General features: G+C 56.0%; 2 protein-coding genes across 5 annotated transcripts in view; one reads left to right on the forward strand and one right to left on the reverse strand.

Moving 5' to 3' along the window:
* The window catches only part of kcnj4 (potassium inwardly rectifying channel subfamily J member 4), a 28437-nt gene extending 16972 nt beyond the window's left edge, over window positions 1-11465 (forward strand). Inside the window, exons 2-4 of one of the 3 annotated variants that reach the window (XR_015926502.1) lie at window positions 1982-2179; window positions 3836-9780; window positions 9826-11465. Coding sequence is in view for 1 of the 3 variants with exons in the window: in XM_088607006.1 (XP_088463132.1) it covers window positions 2142-2179; window positions 3836-5390 (1593 nt within the window). In the remaining 2 variants the exon portion in view is untranslated. Of the gene's footprint in view, window positions 1-1981; window positions 2180-3835 lie in introns of all 3 variants that reach the window. The other 2 variants (XR_015926501.1, XM_088607006.1) reach the window with 2 other exon arrangements.
* Window positions 7713-24518, reverse strand: LOC148648592 (uncharacterized). Of its 2 annotated transcripts, XM_088607141.1 has the most exons (4): window positions 24189-24518; window positions 21565-21678; window positions 12258-12435; window positions 7713-7907 (listed from the first exon to the last, which is right to left on the reverse strand). In XM_088607141.1, the coding sequence occupies exons 1-4, from the start codon at window positions 24407-24409 to the stop codon at window positions 7713-7715; spliced, it is 708 nt and encodes a 235-aa protein (XP_088463267.1). In that variant the 5' UTR covers window positions 24410-24518. The 2 variants fall into 2 exon arrangements, 1 of the variants encoding a protein (XP_088463267.1); XR_015926516.1 differs by lacking the exons at window positions 7713-7907; window positions 12258-12435 and adding an exon at window positions 19673-21379.
* Between the last annotated feature and the right edge of the window lie 1309 nt (window positions 24519-25827).

A 25827-nucleotide genomic window follows, 5' to 3' on the forward strand; every position in this document is an offset into this window, starting at 1 on the left:
TAGAGCCTGTGACTGGGCTGTGTCAGTGTCCCGGACTCCACAGGGACTAGAAGAGTCTAGAGCCTGTGACTGGGCTGTGTCAGTGTGCTGGACTCCACAGGGACTAGAAGAGTCTAGAGCCTGTGACTGGGCTGTGTCAGTGTGCTGGACTCCACAGGGACTAGAAGAGTCTAGAGCCTGTGACTGGGCTGTGTGTCAGTGTGCTGGACTCCACAGGGACTAGAAGAGTCTAGAGCCCGTGACTGGGCTGTGTCAGTGTGCTGGACTCCACAGGGACTAGAAGAGTCTAGAGCCTGTGACTGGGCTGTGTCAGTGTGCTGGACTCCACAGGGACTAGAAGAGTCTAGAGCCTGTGACTGGGCTGTGTCAGTGTGCTGGACTCCACAGGGCCTAGAAGAGTCTAGAGCCTGTGACTGGGCTGTGTCAGTGTGCTGGACTCCACAGGGACCAGAGGAGTCTAGAGCCTGTGACTGGGCTGTGTCAGTGTGCTGGACTCCACAGGGACTAGAAGAGTCTAGAGCCCTGTGACTGGGCTGTGTCAGTGTGCTGGTCTCCACAGGGACTAGAAGAGTCTAGAGCCTGTGACTGGGCTGTGTCAGTGTGCTGGACTCCACAGGGACTAGAAGAGTCTAGAGCCTGTGACTGGGCTGTGTCAGTGTCCCGGACTCCACAGGGACTAGAAGAGTCTAGAGCCTGTGACTGGGCTGTGTCAGTGTGCTGGACTCCACAGGGACTAGAAGAGTCTAGAGCCCGTGACTGGCCTGTGTCAGTGTGCTGGACTTCACAGGGACCAGAGGAGTCTAGAGCCTGTGACTGGGCTGTGTCAGTGTGCTGGACTCCACAGGGACTAGAAGAGTCTAGAGCCCTGTGACTGGGCTGTGTCAGTGTGCTGGACTCCACAGGGACTAGAAGAGTCTAGAGCCCTGTGACTGGGCTGTGTCAGTGTGCTGGACTCCACAGGGACTAGAAGAGTCTAGAGCCTGTGACTGGGCTGTGTCAGTGTCCCGGACTCCACAGGGACTAGAAGAGTCTAGAGCCTGTGACTGGGCTGTGTCAGTGTGCTGGACTCCACAGGGACTAGAAGAGTCTAGAGCCTGTGACTGGGCTGTGTCAGTGTCCCAGACTCCACAGGGACTAGAAGAGTCTAGAGCCCGTGACTGGCCTGTGTCAGTGTGCTGGACTTCACAGGGACCAGAGGAGTCTAGAGCCTGTGACTGGGCTGTGTCAGTGTGTGCGTGTGTGTTTGTGCGTGTCTCCACCTCAACAAGCCCCTCAGCGTCTCTGTGTGCTGAGCTGCTCCAATAACTGCGCGCGTCATTGACTGCGATGGGAACTCTGTGTCTGTCAGCACCGCGCTCCCAGATCGATCCTGTCCCTGCCAGCCACTTTCCATTGACCTGCCCTCCCTGCCTCTCTGTGCCCGGGCACACGGCTGCCCGCCGCCCCCCCCCACGCCCCCGGCCGTCCCGCACTGCGGGGCGCGCACAGAGGTCAGGCCAATAACAGCGGGCCAGCCGCGGCCGGGCCTCTCTCTCCTCTCTGACGGGGCGCGAGCGCTGTGGAGCAGCAGGAGGCAGGGTCTGTCAGAGTCAGAATCTTGCACTGGTTTGTGTCAGAGCCTTGCTGTGAGATCGCCCGCTCTCCTCCGCCTCTCCCTTCGCCCCTTCCCTGAGCTCCGCTGAGCTCCGCGCAGCACGGGCACTGAAACCCACCGGTCGGTGCTGCTCTCGTTCCCGAGGTATAGCGCCTTCTTGTTTTCGGAAGGCCACGTGCCTCTTGTCTCTTTTGTGGGGGGTGAGTGATATCACACCCCCAGAAAGGAAGGCGCTATATAATTTAGGAACGAGAGCAGGTGGGAAGTCGCAAACCGGCACAAACTGGGCAGTAACGACCGCGGTGGGTTTGACCGTCTCCTCCTCTGCCTCTCCCCGCCCCCTCGCCCCTCTCATCCCTCTCTCTCCGTCTCTCCCGCTGTCCGCAGGCGCGCCACGAGCAGGCCAGCTGCCATGCCGATCCCCAATCTTCCGAAATAGACCCTGCCTCCGGCCGAGGCCGACGCCCACCCCCTCGCCACACCTCGCCCAATCGCCAGCCGGGACGCCCCGCCAGCCCGCCCCCTCATCCCGCTGAGCGCCAGCCTGATGATCACTAGCGCCATGGGGACGGTGCGCGTCAACAGGTGAGGCCGCACGCCGCCGTACAACCTGACCTGACGCCCCAGGGTGTTGTATGGGGCTCTCTGGGGTCTAGACACCCTGAGGTGGAGACACGCACAAACACACACGCACACACTGACACAGCCCAGTCACAGGCTCTAGACTCTTCTAGTCCCTGTGGAGTCCAGCACACTGACACAGCCCAGTCACAGGCTCTAGACTCTTCTAGTCCCTGTGGAGTCCAGCACACTGACACACAGCCCAGTCACAGGCTCTAGACACTTCTAGTCCCTGTGGAGTCCAGCACACTGACACAGCCCAGTCACGGGGCTCTAGACTCTTCTAGTCCCTGTGGAGTCCAGCACACTGACACAGCCCAGTCACAGGCTCTAGACTCTTCTAGTCCCTGTGGAGTTCAGCACACTGACACAGCCCAGTCACAGGCTCTAGACTCTTCTAGTCCCTGTGGAGTCCAGCACACTGACACACAGCCCAGTCACAGGGCTCTAGACTCTTCTAGTCCCTGTGGAGTCCAGCACACTGACACAGCCCAGTCACAGGCTCTAGACTCTTCTAGTCCCTGTGGAGTCCAGCACACTGACACAGCCCAGTCACAGGCTCTAGACTCTTCTAGTCCCTGTGGAGTCCAGCACACTGACACAGCCCAGTCACAGGCTCTAGACTCTTCTAGTCCCTGTGGAGTCCAGCACACTGACACAGCCCAGTCACAGGCTCTAGACTCTTCTAGTCCCTGTGGAGTCCGGCAGATTGACACAACCCAGTCACAGGCTCTAGACTCTTCTAGTCCCTGTGGAGTCCAGCACACTGACACAGCCCAGTCACAGGGCTCTAGACTCTTCTAGTCCCTATGGAGTCCAGCACACTGACACAGCCCAGTCACAGGGCTCTAGACTCTTCTAGTCCCTGTGGAGTCCAGCACACTGACACAGCCCAGTCACAGGCTCTAGACTCTTCTAGTCCCTGTGGAGTCCAGCACACTGACACAGCCCAGTCACAGGCTCTAGACTCTTCTAGTCCCTGTGGAGTCCGGCACACTGACACAGCCCAGTCACAGGGCTCTAGACTCTTCTAGTCCCTGTGGAGTCCAGCACACTGACACAGCCCAGTCACAGGCTCTAGACTCTTCTAGTCCCTGTGGAGTCCAGCACACTGACACAGCCCAGTCACAGGCTCTAGACTCTTCTAGTCCCTGTGGAGTCCAGTGTGTCGTATGGGGCTCTCTGCGGTCTAGACACCCCAGTGTGTGTCATATGGGGCTATCTGCGGTCCAGACACCCCAGCGTGTCGTACAGGGCAGGCAGGCTGTGAATCTGCGGATCACTGTGGATGTAGCTGTCCTGGTGAGTCAGGACAGCGAGAGCAGGACTGTTCCTGCTCAGGTTTTATCTCTAAACCCCCGGTGACCGCAATCCCTCATCCCTGCCCCGCTGAGAAGGTCATGCCTGGGGGGGGGGGGCAGTGGTGGCAGATGGTCACACCCGCAGCCGGGGGCCCCCTGGGGGCAGAGGCTAGACGGGGGGCAGACAACCAGACTGACCACACACCCCAGACCCGCCGCCCCGCAGGGTCCTGTCCCGGGAGCAGGGTGCGCTGTGGATCTAGACCGGACTCCGCCCCAGCTCCGCTCCATCGCTGTCTCTCTGTCGCCCCTCTCCCAGGTACAGCATCGTGTCGACGGACGAGGACGGCCTCAAGGTTTCCACGCTGGGGCTGCACAATGGGGGAGGGGGAGGCGGTCTCCACAGCAACAGCAGCATCAGCATCAGCCACCACCTCTCAGGAGCAGGAGGAGGAGGAGGAGGAGGGGGGGGAGGGGGCGGGGGAGGAGGGATGGGGATCCACAGCGGGCAGGGAGGAAGTAAGGTGTCGACGATGGGGCCGGGGCGCCTGCGCAGCCGCTTCGTGAAGAAGAACGGCCAGTGCAACGTGGTCTTCACCAACATGCAGGACAAGCCCCGCCGCTACCTCGCCGACATCTTCACCACCTGCGTGGACATCCGCTGGCGCTACATGCTGGCCATCTTCTCCGCTGCCTTCCTGGCCTCCTGGCTGCTGTTCGGACTCGTGTTCTGGGGCGTGGCGCTGGCCCACGGCGACCTGGACCTGGGCCGGGGGCTGGGCTCGCACCTGGGGGGCGGGCCCGGAGGCGGCAGGAAGGAGGAGGAGGAGGAGTGGAAGCCCTGCATCCTGCACGTGCACAGCTTCGTGGGGGCCTTCCTCTTCTCCATCGAGACCCAGACCACCATCGGCTACGGCTTCCGCTGCGTGACCGAGGAGTGCCCGGTCGCCGTGGCCACGGTGGTGGTCCAGTCCATCGTGGGCTGCATCATCGACTCCTTCATGATCGGCACCATCATGGCCAAGATGGCCCGGCCCAAGAAGCGGGCGCAGACGCTGCTCTTCTCCCACCACGCGGTCGTCGCCCTGCGCGACGGGAAGCTGTGCCTGATGTGGCGGGTGGGCAACCTCCGCAAGAGCCACATCGTGGAGGCCCACGTGCGCGCCCAGCTGATCAAGCCCTACATGACCGCCGAGGGGGAGTACCTGCCCCTGGAGCAGACGGACCTGAACGTGGGCTACGACGCGGGGCTGGACCGCCTGTTCCTCGTCTCCCCGCTGGTGATCGTCCACGAGATCGACGAGCAGAGCCCCCTGTACGGCCTGAGCAAGGAGGACCTGGAGACGGAGGACTTCGAGATCGTGGTCATCCTGGAGGGCATGGTGGAGGCCACGGCGATGACCACGCAGGCCCGCAGCTCCTACCTGGCCCGCGAGATCCTGTGGGGCCACCGGTTCGAGCCGGTGGTCTTCGAAGACAAGCACCGCTACCAGGTGGACTACTCCCGCTTCCACAAGACGTACGAGGTGCCCTCCACCCCGCAGTGCAGCGCCCGCGAGCTCAGCGACGCCTCCTTCAAGATGACCAGCCCCTCCCTGTCGCTGCCCCCGCCCAGCCCCCCACCCGCCATGCTGCCCCTGCCCACCAGCGCCTTCTGCTACGAGAACGAGGTGGCGCTGCACTGCCGGGAGGAGGAGGAGGAAGAGGAGGAGCGGGGGAGGGAGATGGAGGAGCTGAGGGACAGGGCGGGCGATTTCCGCGCCCCGGACGATGTCCTCAGAGTCCTGGACGTGGAGAGCCGCCTGGAGTTCGACCGGCTGCAGGCCGCCATTCCACTGGACCCGCTGTCCTTCAGGAGAGAGTCAGAGATATGAGGCAGACTGGGATGGGGGGGGGGCACAACCTCTCCCAACTCCAACCCCCCCTGGACATCCCAGATCCAACCTACGCCCTCTTCGCTGGGACGGGTTTGCTTGTTGGCCGTTACCCTTCCCCGAAAAACACGCCTTCCCTCCCACCGCCGGGCTCGACCCCGGCTCGCCGCCTGCCTCCGCTCGTTCACGCCCGCGGCTCGCGGTCGGGAAGGCGCACGGGGTCGCAACCCCCCCTTCCCGCCACTCCCTCCACGGGCAGGAGGGTCTGAAACCTGGAGCGCGGCGGGCACGCGGACGTCGGCCAGGGACGGGGGTGAGCACGGCCGGCAGTGGACTCCTGGGAGGGGCAGGGAGGCCAAAGTACAGTGCTGGCCCCCTGCCGAGTTGGAGCCGGCAGGAGAGGATCAGCCGAAACCTCCCCCCCGGCCAGCGGTACGCCGACAGCCCGGCCATCATGGCTACCATCCCCAGCTGCCCTCTTCCCTCCTCGCCAGTAGGGCTCCGGGACAGGGCAGGGCTCTCACGCTCCCGCGAGAATCACACGGATGGCGCCCGTCCACCGGGAGACAAGCCTCCCCACAAGGGGACCTCGACCCCGGAGGAAAAGGGTCCTCTGGGCGACACGGACAATCCCACAGTAATCCGCAAGACGGCTTCCCTCCCCTTTCCTTCCCCCTCCTGTTTTGATTTCTGCTTCGGGCCGCCGACTCGCTGCGCTGCAAGGCCGCAGGGACCCTGCCGCTGTGGCCCCGGCGGGGGGGGGTCGTCGCAGGGGACGCCCAGATCGGGGGAACTCCCAAGGGATTCCCGAGGGAGCAGTCACGCGGAGGAATCACCTTCGGTTTCTTCCGGATCACTGGGAAACCTCACTGTCTTCTTCCGCTTCTCCACCACGGGACCGGAACCCCCACTCCAGTCCACTCCACTCCACTCCACTCCAGTCCACTCCAGTCCACTCCAGTCCACTCCACTCCACGACAGACTTCCAGTTCTCCTTTTTGTTGTTGCTCTGCAGACTTTTAATTTCACTTCTCTTTACAGGCGTTCCGTTATTTTCCAAGGAGGACAATTTTAAAAAAGACTTTGCTTTTCCGAAGGCACTCGCCCCGATCTGGGGCTCTCTGTCCGACTCTCTGCGCTGGATCGTACCCGCAGGTCCGCTGTGTCCCCTGCTCCGGATCCGCAGTCTGATGCGCTGGGTCTGGCGCGGGAGGCGCAGGTTTCTGGACCAGGGACCCGGGCTCGAGCCGCAGGGAGGTGTGGGGGCGAGGCCGGAGACCCGGGGGGGAGTTCGTATCGGCTCATCCCCTTGCATGCTCTCGGTTCCTGTCCGGACTTTGGGGATTACGAACGAACGCTCTTCTGTTTCCGTTCAGGTTGACCTTTTATTTTCGTTTGTTTTTTTTTTCCCGATTTGAAAGCGCAACTTGTTCTTGAACTTGTTTATACACTGTATGAACTGCACATGAGGCTAAAAGAAAAAAAAACTTGAAGCCGGTGTTTGTTGCTTAGCATGACCTGCACAGTAAACTTTGTACCTATTTTTGTTTTTTAAAAAAAGATGCAGTTATTTCTCCATTCCTAAATTCCCGCCTGGGTAGCTCGCACGATAGAATTTCCGGCAACTGGGCCCATTTCCTGGTGTAGCTGTGGCCACACCCTCCCTCACCTGACCTCCAATCACAGTCCTGCGGCTTTGAGAGTCGGCCTTAAAAGGAAATGGGGGGCGTGTCCTCTTCTCCTAGGTTAGGTCACTGATGAATGCAATGGAGTCACCTGGGGCTCAGCTGGAATGCAGACAAGAGGAATCCACTGAGGTTGTCCAGGACCAGAGTGGACACCCCTGTCCAGGCAGTCACCTGAGACGAAAAGGACAGGGACCCACCCACGGACAGCGCTGAGCTCATCTCATGGCCATAACCAGCCAGCGCTCTTCAAGGCTGTCACAGAAGATAAGACTCAGACAGGAGGAGCTTCAACAAGGCAATCCAGAGAGAGACTCCCATTGCCCAGCAGGCTGATCCGTTTCAGGTTTTACGGCACAGCCCCACGGAACTCGTAACTTGGGTGAGAGCCTGTCGTGTTCCGCTGCCAGATCAGAAACGGACCGAGCTGCTGGTCAATGAGGCTTCAGCTGTCCCGGTCCTGGGCGGGTCCTGTTTCTGCAGTCTCACGAGTCCCAGAACCTCAGAGTCAGACACCCCCGTCAGGCGCAGTCAAACTGCTAGACCTCCTCGCGCTGGTCCTGTCCTCCTGCTGCAGGAAGCGAGGCCCTCAGGATACACCTGCCTGCGAGACAGCATTGTTCACCACCGTCTGAGATCATACTGATGCATCACGCAGCTCAGAAGGAGAATCAATGCCTCGCAGTCGTGGTGGGTTTGCCTCCAACCTGTCAGATCCTCCTCCCTCTGTCTCCCAGCGTCCCCTCCCTGGCCTCCTGTCCTCTCCCAGGCTCCTCCAGGGCTCCTGTCTGATCCCAGTCGCTGCACAGAGAGAGGCTGCACTCCCACAGACCTGACAAATGAGAAATCAAAGACAGCGTCAGGCTGAAAACGCAGACGAGCAAACAGAGCAATCCGAGAGGAACAGAATCTTCTAAGGCAAACCATATATACGCTCTTTGTTTCTTTGGAGATTCATTAGAGGTCGTTTTATTAGAGTTCACTAAAGATGTTTCAGGACATTTCACTGTACTATCCTCTGACCATGTTGATAGATGCACATGCACTCACGTGTGCGCACACACACACACAAACACACACACACACACACACACACACACACACACACACACACACACACACACACACGAGCGCGCTCAGGCACACACGCACACTCACTCACACAAACACACACATATACACACACACGAGCGCGCTCACGCACACACGCAAACACACGCATGCACACACAGGCACACTCACTCACACAAACACACACACACACACACACACACACTCACTCACTCTCACACACACACGCACACACAGCACGGTGAAGTTCCAAGAGCTCGGTGACACAGCGAGTGGGAGAGAGGAGGAGAGCTGATGCAATCTGTGCTCACTTTAAACACACAAGTGTCTTGTCAACAGCTCTGCGCCGACAGGAGCGGCTCTCTTCAGCGCACTGACACAGCGGGCCGGGTCGGGCCGAGCCAGGCCGGCCAGAACCGGGCCGGGCTGGCAGGGGGGGTGCTTAGCACATCAGCTGTTGCATAATCCCAGTGCCATGGGGCTGCAGCCAGACCCCCCAGCACCGTGTTATTGATCGTCACTGCTGAGCACTGCACTGTCAACCCACACATGCCCTGGGATTCCCAGACTCACGTATTTCCACCAAACTGGGTTTTATTTGAAAAAATAAGGCTTTAATCATCTCCCTCGTGCGTTACCAAGACTTGGACAAGTGGTTCTATTTCTGCAGGCACTGACGTGCACTGATGGACAGACTGTACATCGGCAGAATGAAACTTGTGTAATACGGCAGGGGGAGGCTGAGTTTCCACACAGATCGGAACAGATTTCTCCCTTCTCAGAAAGTCCTGTTCCCTCCCAGGATGCTCTCTGCCTGTGCTTTTGCTCGTTCTCTTCATTCCCCCTTCTCTTCCTGTCTTCCCCGTTCCGAACCTGTCCCGGACTCTTCCAGCGGCCCGTCGCCAGCCCTGTCCTCCCCTGCCGATCTGCCCCTGACCTTGACTGTTTCCTGCTCCAGCTTGCCTTCTTGTGCCCAGGCTCCATCCTCTCCCTGCTCCCCCTACAGGAGGGCTGCCTAGGGCCGGTCTGGACAGCAGGGAGACCAGGTGTCTACTAGGTGTCCTCTTCTGCGTCAGTGATGGAGTCAAGGATAGATGGAAACTGCCGATGTCTGACGTTCTCGATGGCTCTGTGTTCTTGAAGGCTCTGTGTAGGAGGCGTGTTCTGCAAGGCTCTGCGTCAGAGGCATGTTCTTCAAGACTCTGTGTCAGAGGCGTGTTCTCGAAGGCTCTGTGTCTGAGGCGTGTTCTTGAAGGCTCTGTGTTGGAGGCGTGTTCTTGATGGCTCTGTGTTCTCGATGGCTCTGTGTCGGAGGCGTGTTCTAGATGACTGTGTGTCGGAGGCGTGTTCTTGAAGGCTCTGTGTCGGAGGCATGTTCTCAAATGCTCTGTGTCGGAGGCGTGTTCTCGAAGGTTTTGTGTCGGAGGAGTGTTCTCGATGACTCTGTGTCGGAGGCGTGTTCTAGATGACTGTGTGTCGGAGGCGTGTTCTCGAAGGCTCTGTGTCGGAGGCGTGTTCTCGATGACTGTGTCGGAGGCGTGTTCTTGATGACTCTGTGTCGGAGGCGTGTTCTAGATGACTGTGTGTCGGAGGCGTGTTCTCGAAGGCTCTGTGTCGGAGGCGTGTTCTCGAAGGTTCTGTGTCGGAGGTGTGTTCTCGAAGGCTCTGTGTTCTCGAAGGCTCTGTGTCGGAGGTGTGTTCTCGAAGGCTCTGCGTCATGCATTAGCACTAGCGAAGCAGCAAGCACATTCTTGAGGAGCTCGTGTCCTGTAAGGAGCACGTTGTCAGATGCTCTGTGTGTTCTTCTGGGGAGGAGGAGGAGAATCAGGCCTCCTTCCTCTGCTTCAGGTCAGCCTCACGGCTGAGGCTGTGGACACAGCTGGGGAACTGGCAGACCTGTAACTCTCTCTGCGGTCAGGACAGGCCAGACAGAGCCCCCACACCCCCATCCTCACCCCTCTTCCGAATCGTGCCATAAACCAGTGTCTCATGCTTCTTTTCACACCCTGTTGGGGTACCTCTCTTCAGTACGAGGTCCTCGGGATTGTTTGATATCCAGGCGAAGTCCACACCCTCAGAGCCTTACCCCCCAGAAGCAACTGCACCCCTGAAAAAGGCAGACTATAAATCAGAGTGATCGGGTATCGATCAGTGCTCTGATCACTGGTCTCATTCCAGCTGAGCTTCTCCTGCTTCACTGCCACCTGAACCGAAACCAATCCGATTTTTAAACTGCATCTTTTGGAGCCTGAAATGCTACAGAGCTGTGATTGAGGGAGACCTGGGGTACACCAGGATACTCCAGGAGGGGGTGCGACACAAAGCGATGCTGTCTCCCCACAACAGCAGCGAACAGCGAAGGCTGTGTCTCCGTGACCGGGCTCGCGTACGAGCCCCAGGCACAGGGCTCACCTGTCTGTGTGAGAGAGGGCTCGTGAGTCCCTTTCTCTGGTGAACCTTCCCGCTGCACAGCTGTTCCAGCCAGGCCAGGTTTTCCGACGAGCTCTTGCGTGCCAGGGGCGAACCCATCTGGACTGAAGCCGCACAGGTCTCAGACAACCGCTCCGCGAACGCAGTAGCACAGTCTGGGGGTCGGCAGGGAGGCAGACCTGGAGTGGATCCAGCCTCTGGGCACTGGGACACTAGTAGGCAGTCCGAGCAGGGAGCTGCGTCAGCAGGCCTGGGCAGGGGTCAACGAGTCAAGCCTGCAAAGAGGCTGTGGGGCCTAAGAAGCATCGAATCAACCTTCAGGGGTCCCTGTGCAGCCCTGTAGGTAGCTGCTATGGAAGGCTCCAGGGCTGTGGAGGGGGCGAAACTCAATGAGACGGACTTTGTCTCTCCCGTTCCAGATGTCCCAGATGTGGAACTCCCAACACTCACAGATGGTTTATACTGTGGGGGGGGCGGGGTTAGGTACCAGTACACAAAGAAACACACCTGGCATTCCAGTCCACCGCAGGACTGCGATCCAAATGAATCTCTAATTACCCCATCAAGCCCGAGCTGGGCGCGAAGAGGAGCCCTGGACCGCAGCCTGCCTGCTCCTGGTTCGATTGTTTTTTTTTTTAAACTTAACAGATGAATTACTTTGTTGTTCTCGTTGTTTTTGTTTTTGTTTGGTTTGGTTTTTAGAGGAACTGACCTTCGACCCTGGCTAAGTCTTCCTGCTTCATTCAGATGTACAGCTGTAAATTAAACATCACGGTACAACACCACAGGAGCGAATAAGGAAAACGATCTCTGAAAAGCACTTTATTCAATGTCTAGAAACTCTGTTGTAACATATTTAAATAAAGATATATTGTTAATTTTTCTACCACTCTCTGTGATTTCTGGCTTTCCTGAGAGAAGCCCCCTGGCTCCTTGCTGTGACTGGAGGGGCTCGGTTTCCCCCCTGGCCTCTGTGAATTTGGGTGAGAATGTGCAATAATAATTGCTCACACTTTTATAGTGCTTTTCTGGACACTCCACTCAAAGCACTGTGCAGGTAACCCCCACCAGTGGTTACACCCCTACTCTTGTCGAGAGACGCCCTGGGATTGTTAATGACCTCAGAGAGTCAGGACCTCAGTTTTACGTCTCCTCCGAAGGACGGCGCCCGTTTACAGTACAGGGTCCCCGTCACTATACTGGGGGTGAGCGCCCCCTGCTGGCCCCACTCACACCTCTCCCAGCAGCAGCCTCAGTTGATCCCAGGAGTCTCCCGTCCAGGTCCTGGCCAGGCTCACCCTGCTGGGCTCCAGTGGGGCTGCCGGCTGGGAGCTGCAGGGTGACGTGGCTGCTGGCTATGTGCTGCTCTGTCCCTGAGTGTGCTGTTATCAAGGGGCGCAGAGAGAGCTCAGCTGTGGCCTCGCTGGGCCCTAGTGGCCCCCCACGCGCCCGCAGGGCAAGGTCAGAGGTCAGAGCTCCGAGCTCCAGAGGCGCTGACCCATTCCTGGGCGGGGGGCCTCGGAGCTGACGGGCCACTCTGAGCCGATAGCGGGGCGTCCCGTGAGTGAGCTCAGGCCTACACTCCGTCTGGGGCCCCTGGAAGAGGAATAACACCGGGATCCCAAAGATCGGAATCGATCTGCGCACCCCGGGAGGAAGTGGGGTGCTGGAAGGTACCCACCTCGACGATGCACCCCGAAATAACCTGGGGCGAGGAGTGAGAGAGACGGGGGGGCACGTGGCAGCAGAGGTCATGACCCCGGGCTCTGGGATCCATCTCCCTGGCTGGAGCGCGGCCTGGGATCACCGGGGGGGGCGCTGGAGCATCGGAGAGGGGGGGGCAGACGAAGGCAGGAAATCTGGGAAAGAGGGAAGACGGGGTTGGGAGTGACTTCCCTTAATTTCAGCCCACTGGGTGTACAACACAAACGCAGATAAAGAGACGTTAGAAAGGCCGTGGGTGTCAGACGCTGCACAGATCCCAGCGTGCCTCAGATCACTGGTGCTGTAACACCGCGCCGCTGTGCTGTCAGCGCGGCGCGGGCTGACACGGAGAAGACAGGCTAATCACAGGGCAGAAGTAATGACTGGGTTTCAGATCATTACAGCCAGCTGCCAGCTGTACCGAGGCTGTCGCAGAGAGGGGAAGGGAGGGAGACGGAGGGGCTGAGTGTACTCGGGTTCAGCTGAGTTTGTACCACACAGAGGACAGAGACTGCCTCTGAGGCACAGACGCTCCCCAAAATATCATTGCCCCTCTTCCTAAGTTAGCCCTGGTTTCGAGAGACTGGACAGCCCACAGACACACTGACCCTCCAGGAGAGAGACTGGACAGCCCACAGACACACTGACCCTCCAGGAGAGAGACTGGACAGCCCACAGACACACTGACCCCCCAGGACAGAGAGAGGAGAGATAGAAGACAGAGAGAGAGAGGCAGCACAGAAGATGAGCTCCTAATTTCTTTGAGATTTTATTGTTTTCTGGAACTGAACAAATAGTCTAGGAATAAGGCAACATCTAACAAAACTAAAGAAAACTACAGAAGTAAAGTAAATTTGCCATTGGAAAAAAAAAAATCAACAAAGCAAACATCTAAAAAACTGAAGATAAACTATAAGACACAGCTACACCTGAGGATAAAGGACCTGAGGAAAAACTCCAAAAAGAAAAATCCCCAAGAGATGAAGAGGAACAAACAGAAAAGGAATCATTAAAACAAGGATATAAGAATAAGAAGACAAGAAAGAAAGAAAGAAAGAAAAAAAAAGTACACCAAAGGAAACAAGAAGGAAAGGGAAAATACAAGCAGCATCAAGAGAAGCCAAGAACTCAGCCATCAACACGAAAAACACCTGGTAAGCCCTGTTCTTTCTTCTCCTTTCTTGAAGAAGCCTCTAAAAAATTGAACTGCTTTGCTAGATAAAAGTTTAAAAAGTCTTTAGAAAAAGGTACCTTAAAGTATAAATTAAACAAAATACCACTTGGGCCCACTACACTCAAAAGGCCAAAGTTGAAGAACCTGTTCCCAAGCAACAGGGGGCTGATTGTATTCAAAACGCCCGAGCCAGGACGTCTGTTTGCTCTTCTCACCTGGGCCCATTGTATTTAAAAGAGCAAGATGAGTACAGAGCAGAACACAGCCCCACTGGACCAGCCCTGCCCCCTCAGCACAGTACTCCAGTACCCTGAGGACGTGAAAACCGTTAAGACCAGGAAACAGTACAAAGACTCCTGGATGAAAGAAAACCCAGAGACCCTCATTGCTGACTACTGCCAGGCAGGAGAAAAGCACATAAAAACCAACCTGCTCTTTTTTACTGAGCATCCGAATGCCTGGCACACAGCTGTGTGTAAGAATTATACAAACACCACCAGAAGGGGCATCAGCAAAGGCAGGCAAATCTCCATAGGGGGCGACAGCGAGGTAGAAGACACTGTCCTGACTGTCAACACCTACCACAATGGTACAGTGATGATACAGGGCAGTGAGGCCGCTCTGGAGCTTTTCGAGGAAAAGTTCACAGACCTTAAAACACAGGCCGACCTGGAGAAACCTCCCCCAGAAACAGGAGAGAGACCCAGCAGCCTGATGCCCGCCACACCGGAGAGTTCAGCTCCACCTGACTCGGAGCCCACAAACACAGCCTCAGCCACAGAACAGCCCAGCAAAAGTGTAGCCCTCGGCAACACGGAAACACACCACCCGGACACACACAGCCCACACCAACCCCCCTGTGACCACAGCACAGTGCGCCTCCTGAGAGAGAAACTCTCTGCTCTGGAGCTGGACTTCACTGAGTTCAAGGAGCTGATGCTGGGGAGACTCACAGAGGGGCAGACAGCACAACAGCTAAGAGACGAGGTTAACAAACACAGGAATGAATGTAAAACCTCCAACAAACAGCTCAGGGCACAGATGGAGGAGCTGCTGCGGGACAACAGTAAGCTGCAGTCGGAAGTAGCAGAGCTGAGAGAGGAGCTGCAGCTCGTGGAGAGGACAAGCAAGACTCTCAAAGACCAGCTGAGGAAACTCACTACTTCCCACTGCAGCCCTGACTGCAACAGAACAGCCCTGAGACCCAGAACACACAACTCACAACACCCACCACCAACCCGCAAAGACACACCCACCTCCACACAACCTGACACCCCTACAACCCCCACCACCAACTCCCACTTACCCAGTACCCCCACCGTAGCAAACACCACACCCACTGCACCCCCCGGCACCCCAAATCCCCTCACAACTCTACTGCCCAAAAGCACATCCACCTTGCCGAACACTCAGGGTGACCCACACACACACCCGGCCCCACCCAACTCCTCCACCTCACACACTGCACCCCCCCAAGCAGCCCCCCGCCCGGCAGCACAGCGCCCCTCCAGCAGACTGGTCACCAGAGGCAGACGCATGGAAGTAGCCCTTCTCATCGACTCCAACGGGAGGTACATCGATGAGCACAGGCTCTTCCCGGGATTACAAACAGCAAAGCTCTGGTGTCCGACGACAGAGAAGGCCCTGCAGCTGCTGTCCAGGTCGGTACTGGGAGCCCCTCAGCACATCATCATCCACACCGGCACCAACGACTTGAGGACCCAGAGGGAGCAGGTGGCCCAGTCCATCAGGAGAGTGGCAGAGAGGGCCATACAGGAGTTCCCTCGCGCCCGAATTGTCATCTCCACCCTGCTGCCGAGACAGGACGAGCAGCACCACACCATCCAGAGAATCAATGCCGAGATCTCACGGTGCTGCGCCCTGCTCCCAAACGTCTATCTGGCTCATCACTCCACCCTTGGACCACAGCATCTACACGACCATAAACACCTCAAAAAACAGACCATTGGACTCTTCACAAAAACTCTGAAAGACACCACACTGGGCAGACACCCAAACAGCATCCCAGAGAGAAACAGGAGGACTACCAGAGGAACGCCCCAGCACCCACACCCCCAACCCAGACCAACTCAACCCACAAAGAACAGAACCAGCACCACCCTACAGCCCTCCAACCCAGACCAACGACCGAACAGGACCAGAACCAGCGCCCCACCCCATGCCCCACACCCAGACCAGCAGGTGAACCGGACCAGAACCACAACCCCTCCCCACCCAGCACAACAACAGAGCCGGACTGAGCCCCTCCTGCACAGCTACGCCGCAGCCCTGGCCAGACCAGCAGTCCCGAGTGGTTTGGAGCTGGGAGAAATCCGGCAGCTCCTGAACCTCATCTGCACCCGGCTTATGAGCTGAACTTCCATCACCCACAGCGACAGACAAAAACCCAGCACAATACTTGTTTCTGTTGATGATGCAAATGTCCGACACAAATTTGATACAGTTCCAGAAAACAATAACAAATTGCAAAGATAATTCAAACGATGACAATGAGATCTCTAAAGATAAGTATGTGGAACATTCAGGGTCTGGGCTCGTCAGCATTTGGGCTGAAGAGCACTGATCCTGAATTTATCAAGGATGTAAAGGAGACAGACATCATGATCCTACAGGAGACATGGTGTCGGGGAGACTTGGCTACCCACTGTCCCCCAGGCTACAAGGAGATCATGGTGCCCTCTGTCAAAAAACCCCAAATCACCCGGGGCAGAGACTCTGGGGGGATCATTGTGTGGTACAGAGCGGAGCTCAGTCACTCCATACAATTAGTAAAGAAAGAAGAGTCACGAGTTTGGCTTAAAATCAAAAGAAATACCATCTGTACAGAAAACGAGGTTTTCCTGTGTGCTGTCTACATCCCGCCCTCAGAATCCCCCTATTACAGTGAGGGAATTCTCCCCAGTCTCCACACGGAGATCGGTCACTTCCAGGGCCAGGGAAACGTGCTGCTCTGTGGTGACCTCAACGCACGAACAGGCACACTGGCAGACTTCACCAGCACACAGGGAAATACTCACATATTCGGACAATCCCCTCTGTACCACACACCGGTCACCTCACACAGGTGCAGCCATGACACCACGGTCAACAGCACTGGGCGCGAGCTGCTGCAGCTCTGTCAAGGGCTGGGCCTGTACATCGTCAACGGCAGGACTAGAGGGGACTCTCTAGGCAGGTTCACCTACAGCTCAGCTCTGGGCAGCAGTGTGGTGGACTACGCCATCACCGACCTGGACCCCTCCTGTATCAGTGCCTTCACTGTCAGGCCACAAACTCCCCTCTCCGACCACAGCCAGATCACACTCTACATGAAGAGAACACACCAGCACAGAGACACACTGACACAGCCCAGCCAGCTGTATGACCTCAACCAGGCATACAGATGGGACACAGACAGCCTAGACAGATACCAAACTGCACTGGGCCATGAGGAAATTCAGACACTGATGGACACATTCCTAAACACTCCGTATCAAACCAACAAATTAGGCATAAACTTGGCCACACAAAAACTAAATCACCTATTCCACAAACTAGCATCAAAATCTAAGCTAAAAACAACTACATCAAAAAACTACCAAAAAACAAAAGCAAAAGAAAAGTGGTTTGATACGGAGTGCAAAAACATCAGAAATGCACTACGAAAAGTCTCAAATGAAAAACACAGACAACCACACAACACAGATCTGCGACTCAGGTACTGTGACATGGTAAAACTTTACAAACACACGCTGAAAAAGAAAAGAAACACATATATAGACAAACAACTTGCAGAAATTGAGGAGTCACTAAATCAGAATTGTTTCTGGGAGAAGTGGAACAACTTAAACAAATCAAAACCAGAAGAATTGGCCATCCAAAATGGAACAATCTGGCAAACATACTTTGAAAATCTCTATGAAAAGCTCCCAAATACAAATCAATCAGACCAAAACACCATTTATGAAAAACTCAAAATTTTGGAATTGGCTATCAAAGACAACCAAAACCCCTTAGACTCCCCAATCACTGAGCAGGAGCTACTGGACAAACTCCAGGCCCTCAGACCACGCAAAGCCTGTGGCCATGATGGAGTCATAAATGAGATGCTGAGACACAGCAGCCCAAAGTTGCAACAAGCCCTGCTCAAACTCCTCAATCTCATCATGACAGCCGGATGTTTCCCCGAGGCCTGGAACCAAGGACTGATCACGCCCATCTATAAGAGTGGAGATAAACTCGATCCCAACAACTACCGGGGCATCTGTGTGAACAGCAACCTGGGGAAGGTATTCTGCAGTATCCTAAATACACGAATACTGGCCTTCCTTACCGAACACAATGTCCTGAGTAAAAGTCAGATTGGCTTCTTGCCAGATCACCGCACATCTGATCACATTTACACCCTACACACACTGATAGACAAACACGTCCACCAAAAACACAAAGGAAAAATTTTTGCCTGCTTTGTCGATTTCAAAAAAGCATTTGACTCGATTTGGCATGAGAGATTGTTTTATAAACTACTCCAAAGTGGCATAGGGGGCAAAGTGTACGACATCATTAAATCAATGTATTCAGAGAGCAAATGTGCAGTGAAAATTGGAAACAAAAGGACTAAATTCTTCACCCAAGGCCGCGGGGTGAGACAGGGCTGCAGCCTGAGCCCAACACTGTTCAATATCTATATCAATGAATTAGCAGGAATGTTGGAGCAGTCTGCAGCTCCTGGTCTTACACTACACGACACAGAAATCAAGTTCCTGCTCTACGCAGATGACCTGGTCCTGCTGTCGCCCACAGAACAGGGGCTGCAGCAGAACCTGGCACTGCTGGAGCAGTACTGTCAGACCTGGGCACTGACAGTCAATCTGGACAAGACCAGAGTTATGGTTTTCCAGAAGAAACCCAGACCTCAGGGAAACAGGTACAAATTCACACTGAACAAGAACACATTGGAGCACACATCCAGCTACACATATCTCGGTCTCACCATCAGCTCTTCCGGGAGTTTTGACCTGGCAGTGAAGGCACTGAGGGAGAAGGCACTCAGGGCTTTCTACGCAATAAGAAGGAGGCTCTTCAACATCAACCCACCAACAAGAATCTGGCTCCAAATATTTGAAAGTGTAATCCAACCCATTGCCCTATACGGCAGTGAAGTTTGGGGTCCCCTCACAGACCAGGATTACACCCAATGGGACAAACACCCCACAGAAACTCTGCACATGGAGATCTGTAGAATCATCCTCCGTGTGCAGAGAAAAACTCCTAACAACGGGTGCAGGGCCGAATTAGGCCAGTACCCACTATTGATAAACATACAGAAAAGAATATTAAAGTATTGGCTACACCTAAAAAACAGCGACCAAAATTCCTACCACCACAAAGCCCTGCTGAGCCAAGAGCTGAGCCCAAAACAGAGCCCCCTGAGCCAGCTGGTCCTGAGGCTCACCGACCTGAGCCACACCAACACTAACCAGCCTCAGGACAGCACTGCTAGAGCACCACAACCCAGACTCAACCACATCACAGCACAGATCAAACAGCAATATCTCACACACTGGGACACACACACACAAACACAACATAAACTGGAATGCTACAGAACCTTAAACAGACAATACACACTAGCTGAATATTTGACCAAAATAAAAAATAACAAACAGAAACAGACCCTGACGAAGTACAGGCTCAGTGACCACAACCTGGCCATAGAAACTGGGCGACACAGGCAGACCTGGCTGCCCAGAGAGGACAGGCTGTGCTCCCACTGCCAGCAGGGAGAAATAGAGACAGAGGTGCACTTCCTACTGCACTGTGACAGATACTCTGGGATTAGAGAAACATTCTTCCCGAAATTCAGAAATCTAATCCCAGAGTTCCCACACCTGCCAAAACCACAACAGGTCCCAATCCTACTGGGAGAGGGAGGAGGGAACTCAGTTGATCTGGCAGCCCAGTATGTGATCTCCTGTCACAGCCTGAGGAACAGTGAGTCCGTCTCCCAATAATTCTCCAGCTGCCTACAGTATGTCAATATTATATAATATGTCTTTGTTGTAAATGTCTGTAACATGTCTGTAGATTTTATTTTACTTCTATTTTTTGTTTTGTTCTATGTTAATTTTATTATTTTATTTGCTTTGGCAACACTGATTGTACCCATCGGTCATGCTAATAAAGCACCTTGAATTGAATTGAATTGAATTGACTGGACAGCCCACAGACACACTGACCCTCCAGGAGCAGGACTGGACAGCCCACAGACACACTGACCCCCCAGGAGCAGGACTGGACAGCTCTAGCATAGCTGAGATAGCACAGCACGTGTGTGTGTGCTTCCATGTGTGTGATCATGGTTGTGTGTGCGTGCACAGGGGGCAGAGGTTATCGATACAGAGTCCATTTAGACTTTCGTGCAGCTCGGGGTTCTAACACACACTCTGACAGCAAAACACTTTATATAATAAGCAGATACCCTGGAGCCCTGACTGGCGGTGGGTTGTGGCCAATGAGAAAAAAGTTGGGCCAAATGACAATGGTTCCGCCCTCCGCTGTAGGCTTTTGTGAGAGAGTCAGAGGGAGAGAAGAGAGGGACAGGAGTCAGAGGGAGAGAGAGAGGAGGAGAGGAGGCAGAGGGGGACAGAGGAGAGGGACAGGAGACAGAGGGGAACAGAGGAGAGAGACGGGGGAGAGAGGAGAGGGACAGGAGTCAGGGGGAGTCAGAGGGGGACAGCACAGACAGTAAGAGAAGGTGGGGTGCAGAGGAACGGGGGTGCTGACAGCCCAGTGAGCTGCTCGGCGCTGTGTCAGCCCAGCCCCATCAGCCCCAATCACTCAGGGCTCTTTCAGAGAGGCAGCCATGCATGAACACAGCAGCCAGCCAGAGCCAGAGACTGCACAACACAAGCCCGTCCCCAGTCTCACACACACACTGCCCACCTGGTGCACACAGACACTGTCAACACACTGTATACACACTGCACACAGTATATTTCTGTGTATTTCACATCGTAAGGCACTGTCTACACATACTAAACATCTCTCAGCTCTACCCCCTGTCCCACACTGCCTCTCTCTCTCTCTGCTCTACCCACTGTCCCACACTGCCTCTCTCTCTCAGCTCTACCCACTGGCCCACACTGCCTCCCTCTCTCAGCTCTACCCACTGTCCCACACTGCCTCTCTCTCTCTCAGCTCTACCCACTGTCCCACACTGCCTCCCTCTCTCAGCTCTACCCACTGTCCCACACTGCCTCTCTCTCTCTCAGCTCTACCCACTGTCCCACACTGCCTCCCTCTCTCAGCTCTACCCACTGTCCCACACTGCCTCTCTCTCTCTCAGCTCTACCCACTGTCCCACACTGCCTCTCTCTCAAGGCCTCAGATCAGGAGGCCACATCCCCTCTCTCCCTCACAGCCTGCTGTAGCTCCGTTGGCGCAGGGAGCACTTCGGCTCCGGTATCGAGTGAAGGTCACGATGGCGGCTGTTCCCAGGTAAGTGGCGGGGGGGCCTCCGATGTCCAAACCCGTGACAGCAGTGACAGCCGACCCAGCCCAGTGCCCCTCCGCCGCCCCCCACTGGACAGACAGCTGCACCGCGCCACGGGCCAGCGGGCGGACAGGTGGTGAGGGTACTTCACACCTCAGGGAGCGGAGACGAGGACTGCTAACGAGGCCAGAGAGGGGAGGGGAGGACAGGGAGAGAGGGAGACACCGTGGCACGCACGCACGCACACGCCAGGCCGGGGGAGGGAGAGGAGAGGAAGAAGAGGGGGGAGAGGGCACCTTCTCCGGGCGAATGACCTACAAACGCCTCGTGGAGATCGTCGCCGTCTCTCGCAAGTGTTTTGTTGTGTTTTGCTCTCATTTTCTTGGTCCCTTATTACCGCTTTGGCTCCCAGCTCTGCGTGACTTCAAAACTGCAATAAACACCACAAAAACAGAAATCCCACACATACCATCTCGGAAATCCCCAGGCGAAAAACGATCTGGACTCAAATTCCTGAAGACTCTGGACGAGCCAAAAGCACAAAAAAAAAGTACATCCGTACTCGGCGGTGACGGGAGAGCTGTACCTCCCCCGAACACTAGATGGCGATATTACCTGTTGCATTGCGTTCTGGCGCAGAGACGCAAGAGCTTGGGCGCCCTCTTGTGGCAGATATGCGTTACGGACGTGACAATTAACGCCGGATGCAGCTCGCAAAGCAATGGGCGACTGAGATACAGAAAAATAAATTGCAACATTAATATGAATCAGTGATGTCACAAAATATCAGTCAGACAACCTGAGAGTGCGCATGCCACACGCTACATATCAAGCCGCAGTCAGTGTTTGTCAGTTACTCCACCCGTGTGTGTTTCCTCGCGTGTCCCTGGGTCACTCCTGTATCGGTGACTGACACCAGAGTGTCGCTCAGTGCGCGGGCTAGCGTGTCAATCCGTGGACTAGAGAGTCTTTCAGTCAGTGTGTCAGCAGTGTGTTGAACTCTCATTGTGTCCAGGCACACTGTCAGTGCTTAATACTGTGTGTCAGAGTGTCTCTCACTGACTGTGTGTCACTCAGTGTGTCTGTGTATCACTGACTGTGTGTCTCTCACTGACTGTGTGTCACTCAGTGTGTCAGAGTGTCTCTCACTGACTGTGTGTCACTCAGTGTATCAGAGTGTCTCTCACTGACTGTGTGTCACTCAGTGTGTCTGACTGTGTATCACTGACTGTGTGTCACTCAGTGTGTCTCTCACTGACTGTGTGTCACTCAGTGTGTCTGACTTTGTATCACTGACTGTGTGTCACTCAGTGTGTCTCTCACTGACTGTGTGTCACTCAGTGTGTCAGAGTGTCTCTCACTGATTGTGTGTCACTCACTGTGTCAGAGTGTCTGTCTCTGTGTGTCGCTCAGTGTGTCAGAGTGTCTGTCTGACTGTGTGTCACTCAGAGTGTCAGAGTGTCTGTCTCTGACTGTGTCACTCAGTGTGTCAGAGTGTCTGTCTCTGTGTGTCGCTCAGTGTGTCAGAGTGTCAGTCACTGACTGTGTGTCACTCAGTGTGTCAGAGTGTCAGTCTCTGACTGTGTGTGTCAGTGTCAGTCTCTGACTGTGTGTCACTCAGTGTGTCAGAGTGTCAGTCTCTGACTGTGTGTCACTCAGTGTGTCAGAGTGTCCGTCTCTGACTGTGTGTCACTCAGTGTGTCAGAGTGTCAGTCTCTGACTGTGTGTCACTCAGTGTGTCAGAGTGTCAGTCTCTGACTGTGTGTCACTCAGTGTGTCAGTGGGCGGGTGTGTGTGTCCTCACTGTGTGCCTGGCAGTGCGTCAGTGTGGTTACCCAGAGTCTGATAGCAGACCGCTCTCCCCCAGTGCCAGGAGGCCCACGACACTCAGCCTCTGAGCAGAGAACAGCACTCCCAGCCTGCCTGAGCAGCCTGCCTCTCTCCTCCCCCAGCGATCAGATCACTCATCCTCCACATTTAATCCAATTAAAAGAAGCCTCCTCTCCTTAACCAGCCACTTCCCTTCGGCTTCCTCGTCATTGTCTTTCACTTTTCTCCTCTTTCATTTCTTCCCAAAAAAATAAGCCCTGCTGAAGAATGTTGCCGCATTCCGGGGATGGCAGCATAATGGGCCGCCACGCGACCCCTTGACCCCCAGCGCAATGGAGAGTGTGGGGGGGTGGTTTACAGTCCCCCGAAGAGTTTGACCTGCAGTTGGATGTTGAAGACGTTATCGGGGGGGAGGTTATAGATGCCTGTAAATGCAGTTTTGGTCTCAGTGGGTCTATTGTGCATTGTCACACACAGCTCTCACACACAACAGAGCGCTATTGTCTGAGGTCTAGTCTGCCCACAGTGGAGCGCAGCGAGGTCCCCTCTCTCTCTCTCTGTCCTTCTGTCCCTCCCTCCTTCCTTTCTCCTCCCAGCCCAAACCCAAACCCCCTCTCTTCCTTCTCCTTCGGAAAGCAGACACCGGGCAAACTGGATTCTGTTACGTCCGGGATTCCAAAAATGTTTCCGCGGATGGGAACCGGTTTGATCGGAGACGTGCAGACCTGAGGAGACGGAGGGGAACGAGGCCGGCAGGGAGGGGGAGGGAGAGGGGGGGTATTCCTCTGAAGGTCCTTCTGAAGACTTGTCCACATCCAACGTGCTGCTCGACTCCTCGGATTAGAAACAGGGAGAATGCAGCCTGCTAGTTTACAGTAGCTGATTGGCCCCAGGAGGTGGTCAAGCTCTTTGTTGAAACAAGCCGGAGTTATCGGCCTCATCGATGTGGCCGGGCAGCTTGTCCCAGACCCCTACCACCCTTTGGGTACAGTAGTGCCTCCCTGTCCTGACTGGAGGCTCTCGTCCAGCCCTGAGAATGGTGCCCAGCGCAAACACACCCACAGCTAGATTATCTAGCCGCTGGGACTTTCTGCAGCAATTCAGGGGGCCTGACACAGGCCCACTGTCCTGTGTGGGGCGAAAACCAGGCTGGGAGCTGACATCGGCCCAGGCTGACGAAGTGCTAGGCCCTGCTGTGAGCTTTGACCAGTATGAAGAGCCACAGAGGAGGGGGGACCCAGCCAGCCTGTCTGGCACATGGGCACATGGACACATGGGTACATGAGACCTGCCCAATGCCACGATCTCATCTGGCAGTTTCCATGACAGAAGCCAGGAGCCTCAGCTTCAGAAAGCTGGTTCCACCCCCCCCCCGAAGAGCTACGGGCGGTCAACGGGCAGTGACTCACCTGCGTGAGGGGAAAACGAGGCGTCCTCCTGAACCGCCTGACTGCAAATGGGAGCAGGAGGGCAGGGTCCTGGGGCCCTTCGGCTGGATTCCTTTGTGACCCTGTGGCCACTGGAGGTCCTGTGCTTGAACCCGCCTCACATGGTGCGTGAGGCCTGTGGTGGGGGGGCCGGGGCGCGGGCGGGCAGCTGATGAAATCAACAGTCTCTGCGCCACTTTCATCTGCGCTCGCCGATAACAAGGGGGCCTTTCATTCGGGCAGTGCTGCGGCCGCCCCGGCCCCCCAGGCCCCCCTCCACGCTCCCTAATTCAATGTTCCGAGAAAAACTCATGATTGGAAACTGACTCTTTTTTTCCTCATTTTTCCCTCTCCCCCCCCCCCCACCTCGTTCCATCAAAACAACATCTGGACGTATCCTATTTGCCACGGAAAGAGAGGCAGAGAAAATAGAAGCTGTCATCTCTCGTCTCGTTAACCCCTGTGGGAGAGGCTGGGAATCCTGCGCTGGGTTCGGCTCGGGGACTGGGGGACTGGGGACACCCCCCGACACCACAATCCACAGCCAAGCCCTGGTCAGCATGAGTCCCAGCAGCTCACCGGACTGGACTGGACTGGACTGGACTACCGACTGGACTGGACTAGACTACCGACTGGACTGGACTGGACTGGACTGGACTACCGACTGGACTGGACTAGACTACCGACTGGACTGGACTGGACTGGACTGAGATACTGACTGGACTGGACTGAGATACCAAATGGACTGGACTGGACTGGACTGGACTGGACTAGACTGAGTTACCGACTGGTGCTCCATCTTCCACCTGTGCCAGTCTGGACTCAACAGCTCCCCCATTGCAAGGACTAGGGGTGCACCCCAGGGCTCCTGTGACTCTACAGTCTGTGGGGGTACCCACCAGGGCTAGAGTGACTCTACAATCTGTGGGGGTCCACACCAGTGCTAGAGTGACTCTACAATCTGGGGGGGTACACCCCAGGGCTAGAGTGACTCTACGGTCTGGGGGGGGTACACCCCAGGGCTCCTGTGTCTCTACAGTCTGTGGGGGTACACACCAGGGCTAGAGTGACTCTACAATCTGTGGGGGTCCACACCAGGGCTAGAGTGACTCTACGGTCTGTGGGGGTACACCCCAGGGCTAGAGTGACTCTACAATCTGTGGGGGTCCACACCAGTGCTATAGTGACTCTACAGTCTGGGGGGGGCCACACCCGGCTGTGGGGGTCCAGGGCGCGCTGGAGGCCGATCCCGATGGCGCCCTGCTCACACCGACGTGACCGAGCCCTTTCCCAGGCAGGAGCAGGGAGTTTCCAGACCCTGTCCGCTGGGCTGGCCAGTCTGGCCAGGAGTGGGCGAGGCGGGATCGCACCGGGGAGTTCCCGACGGAATCCACAGGACATCGGGATCGGAGCACGGAGCGACCCAAGCACTGGGGGGGGAGGGGTCACGTGTTCCTGCCCGCTGACGGCTGCAGAAACCGGGACCAGCTCGGGCCCAACTGGGCCGACAAGGCCCGGATACAGAACCGATCTCCCTGCCTGGCAGTGCTTCTCAGACAAGAGTCAGGGGGACCCCGAGACCCAAAGAATCTGTCCAGGGGGTCCCCAGAAACACCCCCAG

Source organism: Lepisosteus platostomus, chromosome 14, assembly GCF_059453375.1.
Source record: "Lepisosteus platostomus isolate fLepPlt1 chromosome 14, fLepPlt1.hap1, whole genome shotgun sequence".
NCBI lineage: Eukaryota > Metazoa > Chordata > Actinopteri > Semionotiformes > Lepisosteidae > Lepisosteus > Lepisosteus platostomus.